At 40.0% G+C, this 14,369-nt stretch overlaps 1 protein-coding gene across 1 annotated transcript; it reads right to left on the minus strand.

The window, feature by feature from the left end:
• Nucleotide 1: 1 nt before the first annotated feature.
• Nucleotides 2-3,491, minus strand: LOC123055135 (CRS2-like protein, chloroplastic). The gene is made up of 9 exons (XM_044479074.1): nt 3,192-3,491; nt 2,434-2,640; nt 2,263-2,347; nt 2,071-2,138; nt 1,861-1,911; nt 1,711-1,784; nt 1,082-1,140; nt 931-1,007; nt 2-278 (listed from the first exon to the last, which is right to left on the minus strand). The coding sequence occupies exons 2-9, from the start codon at nt 2,584-2,586 to the stop codon at nt 144-146; spliced, it is 702 nt and encodes a 233-aa protein (XP_044335009.1). The 5' UTR covers nt 2,587-2,640; nt 3,192-3,491; the 3' UTR covers nt 2-143.
• Nucleotides 3,492-14,369: the final 10,878 nt, after the last annotated feature.

Consider the following 14,369-nt stretch of genomic DNA (forward strand, 5'->3'; position numbering starts at 1 on the left):
CTGATGTGGAAAATTAATACTCCTGAAGTTGCTGTTCACAGCGGTGCCATACACATCAGGTCAATTCCGCATTCCGTCTAGATAATACTGGAAGAGCACATTATGCATGACCATTTCTCTAGAGGAGCAGTTCGTAGTCACCTTTACAACAGCTGCTGGTCATGTGATACCAGATGCTTGTACTTCTGATCCACGTTCGCCACTCTTGCTGCCTCTGTCAAACCCTTGCTGACCACCATCTTCAGGATGTCAGCACCCTCTTTTATGGCTGAATCAATCTAGGTTCAGAGCAAAAGATGCAAAAAAAGAAAAACATAAGTGCCCGGCTGTCGTCCGTGAGTTAAGACAGATTTTTAATTATTGCCCTTCTACCATGTGGAAGGAACACTTAAGTGGTCCTTCGGTTATCTTCAGGTTGTGGAATACAGCTCCAGTCAGTAAGACTGTTTTCAGTTTGACACACAATATCTTGATGTATATATAGTTTATCCACAACAAAATCATATAATGAAGTTGTTTTGTCGCAGAAAATACTCCCTCGTCATACTATCTATAGTAGAAATGCAGTCATAATGCAGCCTAGATTAATTTTGGTTTGCAGGGAGCATGCAGAAATATGCTAAAAATTAACTGAAATTATGAAATATATTGAAGTCATTAGAACACAGAGCTTGCTTATATATGGGTGTTGGAGTCCTTAAAAATTAACTGAAGTAGATTAAAGTCATTAAAACAGAGTTTCGTTGTATAGCCAAGGGTGTTGTTGTCCTTACTGTTTGGTCACACTTGTCCTAGTGAATGAACACAATCATACAACAATAGAACAAAAGAAGGTGTTTCGAAATTAATTTATTAAAAACTACACCAGAATTAAAATTGGGTAATAAGAATAAGCATAACATTAAACTAGAACGCAAAGGGTAATTATACCCGTTCACGACCAGTCTTGTTGAACTTCTGAAGCACAAAAGCTTTGGGATCCATCTGACCAGGCGGGCGTCCAATCCCTATATAAGACGAACTTTAAATTTTGGTACAGAAAAGGAAAAGGAAATCTGAATCCTGCAGTTGTCAAACCTACCAATCCTTAATCGGCCAAATTCTCGGTTCTTGCGAAAATGGTATATCACACTCTTCAACCTGATAAACTAACAAGGTAATTGTTTCCTGTCAAGATCAAATGAACACCTTGTCTACAGAAATCAGATAGATTTGAGAGACTAATGGTCTGCTCACACACATAAAATAATTTAAAGATGGAACATTCTATTCTATCATACTGATTAAAGAGTGTGCTCATGTTCAGAAGATTTTGTTTTTCAGTAATTGACTAGACATCACAGGCTATGTGAAACGGCAAGTAAAACAAGTAAGGATCATGTTGAGATGTAAAAAAAAAAATAGGTGCATGCAGGAATACAACAACATACAAGAAATGTAGTTGCTGGAGTAATTAGCTACAGAACGGAAGAAAAGCTGACATCTATGCTTTATCGAAGGTAAGCCAGGTACCCCCTAAGGGCACACTGGCAGGATAGATTCAAGTACGAATATCGCAATCTTGAAAACTTAACCTGATAAATTTCAGAGCTACCACTTTTCTATTTATGTATTTAAACACAACACAGAAATACAAGGTTTTCCCTTTGTAAACTTTTGACACGCAAATAGAACTCTTTCACAAAGCACATAAATGTAATTTTTACTGACCCATTGTGACGTCCATATCCCCCTTTAGGTTGTAAACGAAGAACTCCACATGGCAGGTCTGTGTCATCATATGCCTGAAACTCATACAGCAAAGAACTCAGTTAGCCAGTCTAAGGTGTCACCAAGGAAGATTGGATCATAAACACTTACCACTACGACACGGTGGAGTGGAAGCTTATAATAGGCAGCAAGTGCACCAGCCTGTAATAAGAAAGAAAGGTAGGAGTGTCAGGATCACAAGCATTTAACAAGTCATCACAGTTCACTGTCAGGCCAGTTATAATGAATTGTGTGCATGGGAAGGAAAATGTATAGCAAGGTAGAAATCATAAAGAAAAATCTTTCAAAAGTGTTCCTTACAGATTCACCGCTGAGATTTATATATGTTTGAGGCTTGGCAAGCAAAACAGGGACGCCATCAACCATCCCTGCATCAATAGAAATGAAAGCACCTTCAGTTCAGTTCAACTCTTTGTACTTGAAAACAGAGCATCAATTGCCCGAAAAGTAAAGAGGAACGTTATTTCTGGGAGCATGTGGATGGAGTGAAACCTTCACCAAATAGTGCTTTGAAGTGATTTTTGGTTAGGGATATGTTCTGAGAGTCTGCAAATGCATCTATCATATCAAACCCAACCTGCAAGGTGAAACAACACAAATGAATTATGTACAATAAATCTGAACCACCTGAATTTCAAACAGAAGATGAGAAGCATAACTTACGTTGTGTCTGGTGGATTGGTACTTCTCACCAGGGTTACCTAGGCCAACAAAGAGCCATGGTTGGATTGCCGAGCATGATGGTGATGATGAGGAAGAGACATAACGCTTAGAAAGAAAGGGAGCAAGTCTGACCCAAAGCTTTCCCCGCATCATTTACAGGATCATAGGAATGTAAACAGCCACAAGTGCAAAGCCTGATGGCAAAATCTGCAAAGGAAACCAATTTGTTCTTTGAGTGCTCACTGGACATGCTGCAACAAACAAGAGGCCGAAACATACTTATATGCGACACAAGCCCTGCACATCACATACTATCTTATTATACATCACTAAATGACTTCCACTATGATGTAACAGCATATCGAAATAAGCAGCTAATAGTAACTGAATATGGCTCATACTTTGGCACTGAAGCGATGCACACTGGCCACAGTAGAACCGAGGCACTGAAGTGTTTCACTAAGCCAGTAAATGCAAGTATCCGAGGCAGAAACAGCTCGAACAGTCAAAATTTGTAACCATCGCGTCTAGCTTAAGCATTTCATCAAACAGCTGTAGGTCACATGACTGCAACAGCAACACGCACTGGCCACACCCTAACGCCTGCGTTGCAAAACTATCCTGAAATCTAGATCATGGATTTGATCAGACCGTCGGCTTTGATAGCCACCACGAAATGCTAATCCCCCAAATGCAAGCCGCCGTTACACTCGACGATTCAAGTGCAAAGCGAGGAGGGGAAACCAGAGAATGCTTACAGGTCGGCTGCAGAGGGCGCGACCCCGAAGCCCCGCGGCGGCGACGGCACGGCCAATCAGCGAACTTCTCCCCCACCGCGCAGCAAGGCCCAGCGGCGGCGGACGCCGGGTTCGGAACCGGAGCTGCCTCGCGAGGACGGCAACGACGCCGAAAATAAGCCCTGCGCTGAAGCCCACTGATGCACCCAATCCTGGGCGTCGTGGGTTGGGAGCGGCCGCCGGCTCCAGCGCCGTCGCGTGGCCTTTCTTCTCCGGGAGGGTTTGGCGTCGCTAGACAGTGTGAGGGTAACTCATGGGCTCATGGCCCATTCTGTGTGGGCTTTTGGTTCATAGGAAAAGCAGCACAACATTTTTACTTTATAAAAATAGAAATATTTACTTTAGTATCACTATATTCATCCGTTTGCTTCAAAGGAATGAAGCAAAACAAAAGTGAAAAGATAAATCTTTAAACTCACTTTCAAAGGGAAAACTATCTAATTATACCGCTTCATGTGGTTGGAATTCAACTTACTATGTGTAGTAAAAAAAATTGGTCCCCAATTCTTGTGAACCAAAAACATCAATTTCAAAAATTGATGTGTTTTTATGCCCTCTGTTTTCACTTACATGCCTATCATATTGCCGCATTTTTCCTACTTTAAGGTGTCAAAATGCTACAAACCAAATAGACCCTAACACTTAGTGGATGTCACTTGGTATTTGAACTATATATTTGTTTTACAGCAAAAAGTCGTGATTGCTATTAAAAAATGTTTGCTAAAAAAGGTATGTACATTTTTTCGGACATATATACACTAAGGAAATATACATCGAATTTCTACAGTCAATTCTGGTAAGGTTCAAGAAATTTAGTGTATGCATCCTCTTTATTCAAGTTGTTCAACACCAAGACAGGCATATCAGGATAACGTGAAAAGTATACCCCATTTGGAATGTGAAAATTCAAAAAGTTGCTAATATAAAAGCAACAGCAATTGAATTTCACGTATCTTAAAAATCAATCAATATCTTAATGAAGAAAAACCATATGAAACCTTCAAAAATGGTGTTTGGATGTCATATAGGAAAAATACACGAAATTGTATACACATATATTAGAGAATTTAATTTCCTCCATCCGTATGAAATTCAATGGATTCTAGGATAGCTATTCCTTTTTGCTAATCAGCACAAGAAAGCATTTTTATTGGAAATCCTATCCTTCGAAGCTAATCATTTATTACAAAATGGGGTCCTAAAATAGTACATGAAACCGAATCAATGTTCATCGTTCGAAGATGTCTGTGTGCTTTGATGAAAACCGGTGAATAAAATAGATAGTGTGTGTCGTGTGGTTGTTGAAAACTAACGAATAAACATATATATACATTAAAAGTAAAATAAGAAAGTTGAGAAAAAATACAAAAATCAGGTGACAGATATATTAGGATAACGTGAAAAGTAGACCTCAATTGGAATGTGAAAACTCAAAAGAGTGCAAATAGGAAAAGAAAGACAATTGAATTTCACGTATCTTAAAAATCAATCAACATCTTTAGGAAGAAAAACCATATGAAACCTTTTTTCTTTGCAAATGTATTTGGATGTCACATAGGGAAAATACACGAAACTGTACACACATATATGAGAGATTTTAATTTCCTCCATCCGTATGAAATTCAGTGGATTCTAGGATAGCTATTTCTTTTTGCTATTAGCACAAGAAAGTATTTTTTATTGGAAATCCTATCCTTCGAAGTTTAAAGCTAATGATTTATACCAAAATGGAGTCCTAAAATAGTACATGAAACCCAACCAAATATTCATCCGTTCGAAGATGTGGCGTGGTTTGATGAACAAATAGGTACTGTGTGTCATGTGTTTGTTGAAAACTGATGAGTAAAAAATATATATATTAAAAATAAAATAATAAAGTTGAGAAAAAAATACAAAAATCAGGTGACAGATATATTAGGATAACGTGAAAAGTAGACCTCAATTGGAATGTGAAAACTCAAAAGAGTGCAAATAGAAAAAGAAAGACAATTGAATTTCACATATCTTAAAAATCAATCAATATCTTTAGGAAGAAAAACCATATGAAACCTTTTTTTTTCTTTGAAAATGTGTTTGGATGTCACATAGGGAAAATACACGAAACTGTACACACATATATGAGAGATTTTAATTTCCTCCATCCGTATGGAATTCAGTGGAATCTAGGATGGCTATTTCTTTTTGCTATCAACACAAGAAAGCATTTTTTAATTGGAAATCCTATCCTTCGAAGTTCAAAGCTAATGATTTATACCAAAATGGAGTCCTAAAATAGTACATCAGATATTCATCCGCTCGAAGATGTCGCATGGTTTGATGAACAAATAGATAGTGTGTGTCATGTGTTTGTTGAAAACTAATGAGTAAAAAATATATACATTAAAAATAAAATCAGAAAGTCAAGGAAAAAATATATAGAAATCACTAGGAGAGCTTGAACCTCATAGCTTGTGGTTAAGAGCCATATGGTCTACCCAGCCGCCGCCTCCAACGTAGCCAGCCGCCGCCTCCCCAAAACTAGGGTTCTTTGCCTCCCATCGGCGCGGGCGCCGGCGCCGGTCCGTCTCGTCTCCGGTGGCCTTAGGGCCATGGAGGCGGAGTGGATCTCGGCCTTTGCCAGTGGGAGGGCTCCGCTTTCATATCTTTTTTCGAGCTTTGTTAGGGTTTGTGTCCTGCTCAGGAAGGCGAGACGGCGGCGGCTCCCTGAAGATGGAATAAAGGTCTCCCCGTCTAGTCCCCGTTCCGGTGATGTGTGTAGCATCATCGGTGGGCGTGTGGAGGTGTGTCTCCGACGGATCTGTCTTTGGTGGATTTGCTCGGATCTGTTCGTCGTTCGTCTTCGTTCGTGTGTCTTCAGGTTGGATCCTTTTGATCTACGCTCTTCATCTGCGGCGGTTGCTGTTCTGGTGTGTTGGTTCCATGGGGCCTTAGCACGACGACTTCCTGACTGTCTACTACAACAATGTTTGCCCGGCTCTGGCGAGGGAGGGGCGATGACAGCTGTGCGCCTTCGGCTCACTTCAGTGCTTGTAGTCGTCGCTAGGTGGTCTACGGTTCTGGATGTAATTTTTATCATTTCTAGTGTCCGTTGTACTACCATGATTGAAGATGAATAGATTGAAAGTTTTTCCGCAAAAAAAAAGAGCCACATGGTCTGGCCAACTAAGTTATTCTAGCTCTTTTGCCAAAAATATTTTCAAATCATTATGATATCTTCAAGATCAAATGTCTTTTGATGAGAAAAAATAACATACACAAGTAACGTGACTGCAAAGAGTACCATGGTTGATGCTTTTTTTTTAAGGATTTTAGTACTAATACACAAAATGGTAAACTGATATGTTCTTTTTTTAGGACCAGGAATTGCAACCATACATGAGCACAAATTCTAGGGTTGGTGCTACTTGTATCTTATATGTTCTTAAAAACAAGGAAACTTGCATCTGCGTATGATATAATACATCCTAATACAGAAATAAGACTGCCACTTTGTAAGAGGTTTCAACACTTCATGATATATGATACTTCCCATGTCATAAACTCATAAAGTCATAAATACACGATGGATATTTTAAAGAGCAATTGAAAGACTAAATAAACCTCTTCTCAGAGCTCTTCTCTTTTTGCGAAGGATAAGATCTACTGTAAAAATTCATTGAAAGTACAAAGCAACTCACATATACTAAAATTTACATCGAGACTTCGACACCATCGAACGACCACTACAACCTCAACAACATATTCGATACAGCCAGGAGGTAGCGAAAAGCAGAAAAATCTTAGTCCATGTTCGAATGGCAAGGAATCCGCAACATGGATACCAAAGATGGTGCCCTTAACCGGTTGCTAAAGTTGCTGATGTGATATCTCTGTTTTGCAGAGGTGATTCTCAACTAGACTAAACGCAGATTATGTCCATACTCACAATCAAGGGAGAAAAACTAACTGATCGATGGCATGTAATAATCAAGCTTCTTTCCATGCTTTACTCTTAGTTGGATCTCAATCTTAATGGGTTCCTCAGACACAATTGCACATTGTCCGGTCAAGTGCAAAAAAGGATCTTGCAACTGTCATCATTATAGTTGCCACTAACAAATCGGTAGTGTTGTCATCGAAGCAATTTTTTTTTCGTAAAGGAACAACCACGTCAATGATTTGGCAGAAAGGGCCACCTTGGAAATCATTGACAAAACTACTACTCCCGTGGCACCAGCGCTAGGTGACTCATGGCACTTGCCACCATAGGGGATGGTGATAGGTATTATTCATGCATTGCTGATACGTCTCCGTCGTATCTATAATTTTTTATTGTTTCATGCCAATATTCTACAACTTTCATATACTTTTGGTAACTTTTTATACTATTTTTGGGACTAACATATTGATCCAGTGCCCAGTGCCAGTTCCTGTTTGTTGCATGTTTTTGTTTTGCAGAAAATCCATATCAAACGGAGTCCAAATGGAATAAAAACGGACGTAGAATTTTTTTGGAATATATGTGATTTTTGGGAAGAAGAATCAACGCGAGATGATGCCCGAGGGGGCCACGAGGCAGGGGCGCGCCCTGGGCCCTCGTGGCCACCCCGTAAGGCAGTTGGTGCCCTTCTTTAACCGCAAGAAAGATAATATCCGGATAGAGATCGTGTCCAAAATTCATCCCAATCGGAGTTACGGATCTCCGGAAATTTAATAAACGGTGAAAGGGCAGAATCAGGAGCGCAGAAACAGAGAGAGACAGAGAGACAGATCCAATATCGGAGGGGCTCTCGCCCCTCCCACGCCATGGAGACCATGGACCAGAGGGGAAACCCTTCTCCCATCTAGGGAGAAGGTCAAGGAAGAAGAAGGAGGGGGGGGGCTCTCTCCCCCTTGCTTCCGGTGGCGCCGGAACGCCGCCGGGGCCATCATCGTCACCGCAATCTACACCAACAACTTCACCGCCGTCATCACCAACTCTCCCCCCCCCCTCTATGCAGCGGTGTAACCTCTCTTTTACCCGCTGTAATCTCTACTTAAACATGGTGCTCAACGCTATATATTATTTCCCAATGATGTATGGCTATCCTATGATGTTTGAGTAGATCCGTTTTGTCCTATGGGTTAATTGATGATCGTGATTGGTTTGAGTTGCATGTTTTATTATTGGTGATGTCCTATGGTGCTCTCCGTGTCGCGCAAGCATGAGGGATCCCCGCTGTAGGGTTTGCAATATGTTCATGATTTGCTTATGGTGGGTGGCGTGAGTGACAGAAGCACAGACCCGAGTAAGTAGGTTGTTTGCGTATGGGAGTAAAGAGGACTTGATGCCTTATAATGCTATGGTTGGGTTTTACCTTAATGATTTTTAGTAGTTGCGGATTCTTGCTAGAGTTCCAATCAGAAGTGCATATGATCCAAGAAGAGAAAGTATGTTATCTTATGCCTCTCCCTCAAATAAAGTTGCAATAATGATTACCGGTCTAGTTATCGATTGCCTAGGGACAAATAACTTTCTTGTTGACAAAAGCTCTCTACTAAAACAAATTTAGTTGTGTCTTTACCTAAACAGCCCCTACTTTTTATTTACGCACTCTTTATTATCTTGAAAACCTATCCAAAAACACCTACAAAGTACTTCTAGTTTCATACTTGTTTCCGGTAAAGCGAACGTTAAGCGTGCGTAGAGTTGTATCGATGGTCGATAGAACTTGAGGGAATATTTGTTCTACCTTTAGCTCCTCGTTGGGTTCGACACTCTTACTTATCGAAAGAGGCTACAATTGATCCCCTATACTTGTGGGTTATCAAGACCTTTTTCTGGTGCCGTTGCCGGGGAGCAATAGCGTGGGGTGAATATTCTCGTGTGTGCTTGTTTGCTTTATCACTAAGTAGTTTTTATTCTTTGTTCTAAGTTGTTCTCTATCTTTAGTTATGGATATGGAACACGAAATACCAAAAATTTAGGTGTACTTGCTACTCAAGGAGATGGGGAACCTCCTAAAACCCTCGATGCTGGTTATGTGAAAAATATTATGCACTACTTTAATAATCCTAAGAAAACCCCATTCAATTATGTAATGGGAGACACGTTGGATCAACGTGAATACTTTAGGGATTATCGCTTGACTCAAAAAGGGAAACTATTATGGGATCAAATTCATATGTTGCATTGGTATGCTCGGGAACTATGCTTGAGATATGATTATACTTGTTGCTTTAGGATGAAGGCTCCACACCTTCCCTTTTCATGCAAATTTAATGATAATGAAACCTTGGCTTCTTATGCTAAAGGTATATATGATTACTATGATGTGGAACAAATGGAGGAATTCATTGCTTTTATGGGTGCTTATGAAATCGAATCTTTGTTTAAAGAGTGTGAAAATCTTTATGATGCTGTTTACAGAGCTGAAAATTTTGCTATACTTAAATATTGCTATGAGAATTATAAATTCAATTCCGATATTGATGATTTTATTGAGAGAGTCTCCGCTGTCCAAGAAGAGACTAATATTTTGCAGGAGTCTATGGAAGAAGAAATTGATGAAACTGTGAGCTCATTGGATGAAAAAGATGATGAGGAGAGCGAAGAACAAAAGGAGGAAGAGCGGATTAGCTACCCGTGCCCACCTTCTAATGAGAGTAACTCTTCAACTCATACATTGTTTAATTTCCCTTCGTGCTTACTGAAGGATGATTGCTATGATGACTGTTATGATCCCGTTGATTCTTTTGAAATATCCCTTTTTGGTGATGCTTGCTATGCTTGTGGCCAAGATGCCAATATGAATTATGCTTATGGATATGAACTTGCTATAGTTCCTTATGTTAAACATGAAATTGTTGCTATTGCACCCACGCATGATAGTCCTATTATCTTTTCGAATTCTCCCGACTACACTATATCGGAGAAGTTTGCCCTTATTAAGGATTATATTGATGGGTTGTGTTTTACTACTACACATGATGATTTTGATAGATATAATGTGCATGTGCTTGCTGCTCCTACTTGCAATTATTATGAGAGAGGAACTACATCTCCACCTCTCTATGTTTCCAACACGATAAAATTGCAAGAAACTGTTTATACTATGCATTGGCCTTTACTTTGTGTGCATGAATTGTTCTTTTATGACATGCCGATGCATAGGAAGAGAGTTAGACTTCGTTGTTGCATGATATATGTTACTTTGTGCTCACTACTAAATAACAAATCATTATTAATTAAAATTGGCTTTGATATACCTTGGGATCCGGGTGGATCCATTACTTGAGCACTGTATGCCTAGCTTAATGGCTTTAAAGAAAGCGCTGCCAGGGAGATAACCCGGAAGTTTTAGAGAGTCATTTATTTCTGTTGTGTGCTTTTATAAAGTTTAAAAATAAATAAATAATAAAGAGGGGAACCTAAAACTTTTTCAAAAAGAAAAGCGAAAGTGAGAAAGACGAGCATTGTTAAAATGGGAGCTAGCCTTGAACTTTGTTCATGCCCATGGAAACTTTGTGACCCTTGATTACAGAAAATTTTCAACAAAAATAATTATCCCCTTGTACAATTCCATTGTATTATAAAAATAATGTGCCAAGATTTGCCTTTAGGATGTTTACATTGCTTGTTGGTTTGTGCGGTGCAGAACAGAAACTTTGGCTGTAGTGCGCGATTTTAATTTTTTTACTAGAACGTCAAACGGTTCTGAAACTTTTTGCACTGTCTTTCTATACAATTTTTTTTCCTAATTTTGGAAGAATTTTTGGAGTACCAGAGGTATGGTGAATGTTCAGATTACTACAGACTCTCCTCCTTAAAACAGATTCTGTTTTTGATGCATTGTTTGCTTGTTTTGATGAAATTATCGATTTCTATCAGTGGATTAAGCCATGGAAACATTATATTACAGTAGCTACAGTGCAAAAACAAAATATGAATTGGTTTGCAACAGTATTAGAGTAGTGATTTGCTTTATTATACTAACGGATCTTACCGAGCTTTCTGTTGAGTTTTGTGTGGATGAAGTGTTCGAAGATCGAGGAGGTCTCGGTATGAGGAGAAGGAGGAGAGGCAAGAGCTCAAGCTTGGGGATGCCCAAGGCACCCCAAGTAAATATTCAAGGAGACTCAAGCGTCTAAGCTTGGGGATGCCCCGGAAGGCATCCCATCTTTCTTCAACAGGTATCAGTATGTTTTCGGATTCGTTTCATTGATGCGATATGTGCAAATCTTGGAGCATCTTTTGCATTCAGTTTTTTCATTTTCTTTTATGCACCATGCTGGTATGAGATAGTCCTTGGTTGATTTATAGAATGCTTCATGTGCTTCACTTATATCATTTGAAGTTTGGATTGCCTGTTTCTCTTCACATAGAAAACCGCCATTTATAGAATGCTCTTTTGCTTCACTTATATTTGTTAGAGCGTGGGCATATCTTTTGTAGAAAGAATTAAACTCTCTTGCTTCACTTATATCTATTTAGAGAGATGATAGGAATTGGTCATTCACATGGTTAGTCATAAAATCCTACATAAAACTTGTAGATCACTGAATATGATATGTTTGATTCCTTGCAATAGTTTTGCGATATAAAGGTGGTGATATTAGAGTCGTGCTAGTTGAGTAATTGTGAAATTGAGAAATACTTGTGTTGAGGTTTGCAAGTCCCATAGCATGCACGTATGGTAAACGTTGTGTGACAAATTTGAAGCATGGGGTGTTCTTTGATTGCTTTCCTTATGAGTTGTGGTCGGGGATGAGCGATGGTCTTTTCCTACCAATCTATCCCCCTAGGGGCATGCGTAGTAGTACTTTGCTTCGAGGGCTAATAAACTTTTGCAATAAGTATATGAGTTCTTTATGACTAATGTGAGTCCATGGATTATACGCACTCTCACCCTTCCATCATTGCTAGCCTCTTCGGTACCGTGCATTGCCCTTTCTCACCTCGAGAGTTGGTGCAAACTTCGCCGGTGCATCCAAACCCCATGATACGATACACTCTATCACACATAAACCTCCTTATATCTTCCTCAAAACAGCCACCATACCTATCATGGCATTTCCATAGCCATTCCGAGATATATTGCCATGCAACTTCCACCATCATCATATACATGACTTGAGCACTTATTGTCATATTGCTTTGCATGATCGTAAGATAGCTAGCATGATGTTTTCATGGCTTGTCCGTTTTTCGATGTCATTGCTACGCTAGATCATTGCACATCCCGGTACACCGCCGGAGGCATTCATATAGAGTCATATCTTTGTTCTAGTATCGAGTTGTAATATTGAGTTGTAAGTAAATAAAAGTGTGATGATCATCATTATTAGAGCATTGCCCCATGGGAAAAAGAGGCCAAAGAAGCCTAAATAAGAAAAGGGGGCCAAAGAAGCCCGCCAAAAAAAGAGAAAAAGAAGAAGAAAAAAGGGGCAATGTTACTATCCTTTTATCACACTTGTGCTTCAAAGTAGCACCATGTTCTTCATATAGAGAGTCTCTTGAGTTATCACTCTTATACTCTAGTGGGAATTTTCATTATAGAACTTGGCTTGTATATTCCGATGATGGGCTTCCTCAAATGCCCGAGGTCTTCATGAGCAAGCAAGTTGGATGCACACCCACTTAGTTTCCAATTTGAGCTTTCATACACTTATAGCTCTTAGTGCATCCGTTGCATGGCAATCCCTACTCCTCACATTGACATCAATTGATGGGCATATCCATAGCCCGTTGATTAGCCGCGTCGATGTGAGACTTTATCCTTTTTTGTCTTCTCACACAACCTCCATCATCTATTCTATTTCACCCATAGTGCTATATCCATGTCTTGCGCTCCTGTATTGCGTGAGGGTTGAAAAGGCTGAAGCGCGTTAAAAAGTATGAACCAATTGCTCGGCTTGTCATCGAGGTTGTGCATGATGGGAGCATTTTGTGTGACGAAAATGAAGCATGGCCAAACTATATGATTTTGTAGGGATGAGCTTTCTTTGGCTATGTTATTTTGAGAGGACATAATTGCTTGGTTAGTATGCTTGAAGTATTATTGTCTTAATGTCAATAGACTATTGCTTTGAATCACTCGTGTCTTAATATTCATGCCATGATTAGATTACATGATCAAGATTATGTTAGGTAGCATTCTACATCAAAAATTATCTTTTTTATCATTTACCTACTCGAGGGCGAGTAGGAATTAAGCTTGGGGATTCTGATACGTCTCCGTCGTATCTATAATTTTTGATTCTTTCATGCCAATATTCTACAACTTTCATATACTTTTGGCAACTTTTTATACTATTTTTGGGACTAACATATTGATCCAGTGCCCAGTGCCAGTTCCTGTTTGTTGCATGTTTTTTGTTTCGCAGAAAATCCATATCAAACAGAGTCCAAACGGGATAAAACTGACAGAGATTTTTTTTGGAATATATGTGATTTTTGGGAAGAAGAATCAACGCGAGACGATGCCCGAGGGGGCCACGAGGCAGGGGGGCGCCCCCAGGGGGTCAGGCGCACCCTGGGCCCTCGTGGCCACCCCATAAGGCGGTTGGTGCCCTTCTTTCGCCGCAAGAAAGCTAATATCCAGATAGAGATCGTGTCCAAAATTCAGCCCAATCGGAGTTACGGTTCTCCGGGAATTTAAGAAACGGTGAAAGAGCAGAATCAGGAGCGCTGAAACAGAGAGAGACAGAGAGACAGATCCAATACCAGAGGGGCTCTCGCCCCTCCCACGCCATGGAGACCATGGACCAGAGGGGAAACCCTTCTCCCATCTAGGGAGAAGGTCAAGGAAGAAGAAGAAGAAGGAGGGGGAGGGGGCTCTCTCGTTGGATTCGAGACTCTTACTTATTGAAAGAGGCTACAATTGATTTCCTATACTTGTGGGTTATCAACTGCTTATCCATGCGACGATTTTCACGAGCCGAAATGAAAACGGGGATGGTAAACAATACATGCTGCTGCCCCCTACGGCGGCATGTAATGTTCATGTGGTTGAATAGTAATTAAAAAGAAGTTGGTAGAAAAATTCAAAAAAACTGAATGTTTTGGCAACAAAGATGATCGAGGGTTAATTGTGTGTCCAACCAGGACATGCACTTTCAGTGGCGGCAGCTCCATGTGATGACCTCGCAGATCTCTTCCATAATGAATTCCATCTCAAG

The sequence above is a fragment of the Triticum aestivum genome, chromosome 2D (genome assembly GCF_018294505.1).
Source record: "Triticum aestivum cultivar Chinese Spring chromosome 2D, IWGSC CS RefSeq v2.1, whole genome shotgun sequence".
NCBI classification, from domain to species: Eukaryota; Viridiplantae; Streptophyta; class Magnoliopsida; order Poales; family Poaceae; genus Triticum; species Triticum aestivum.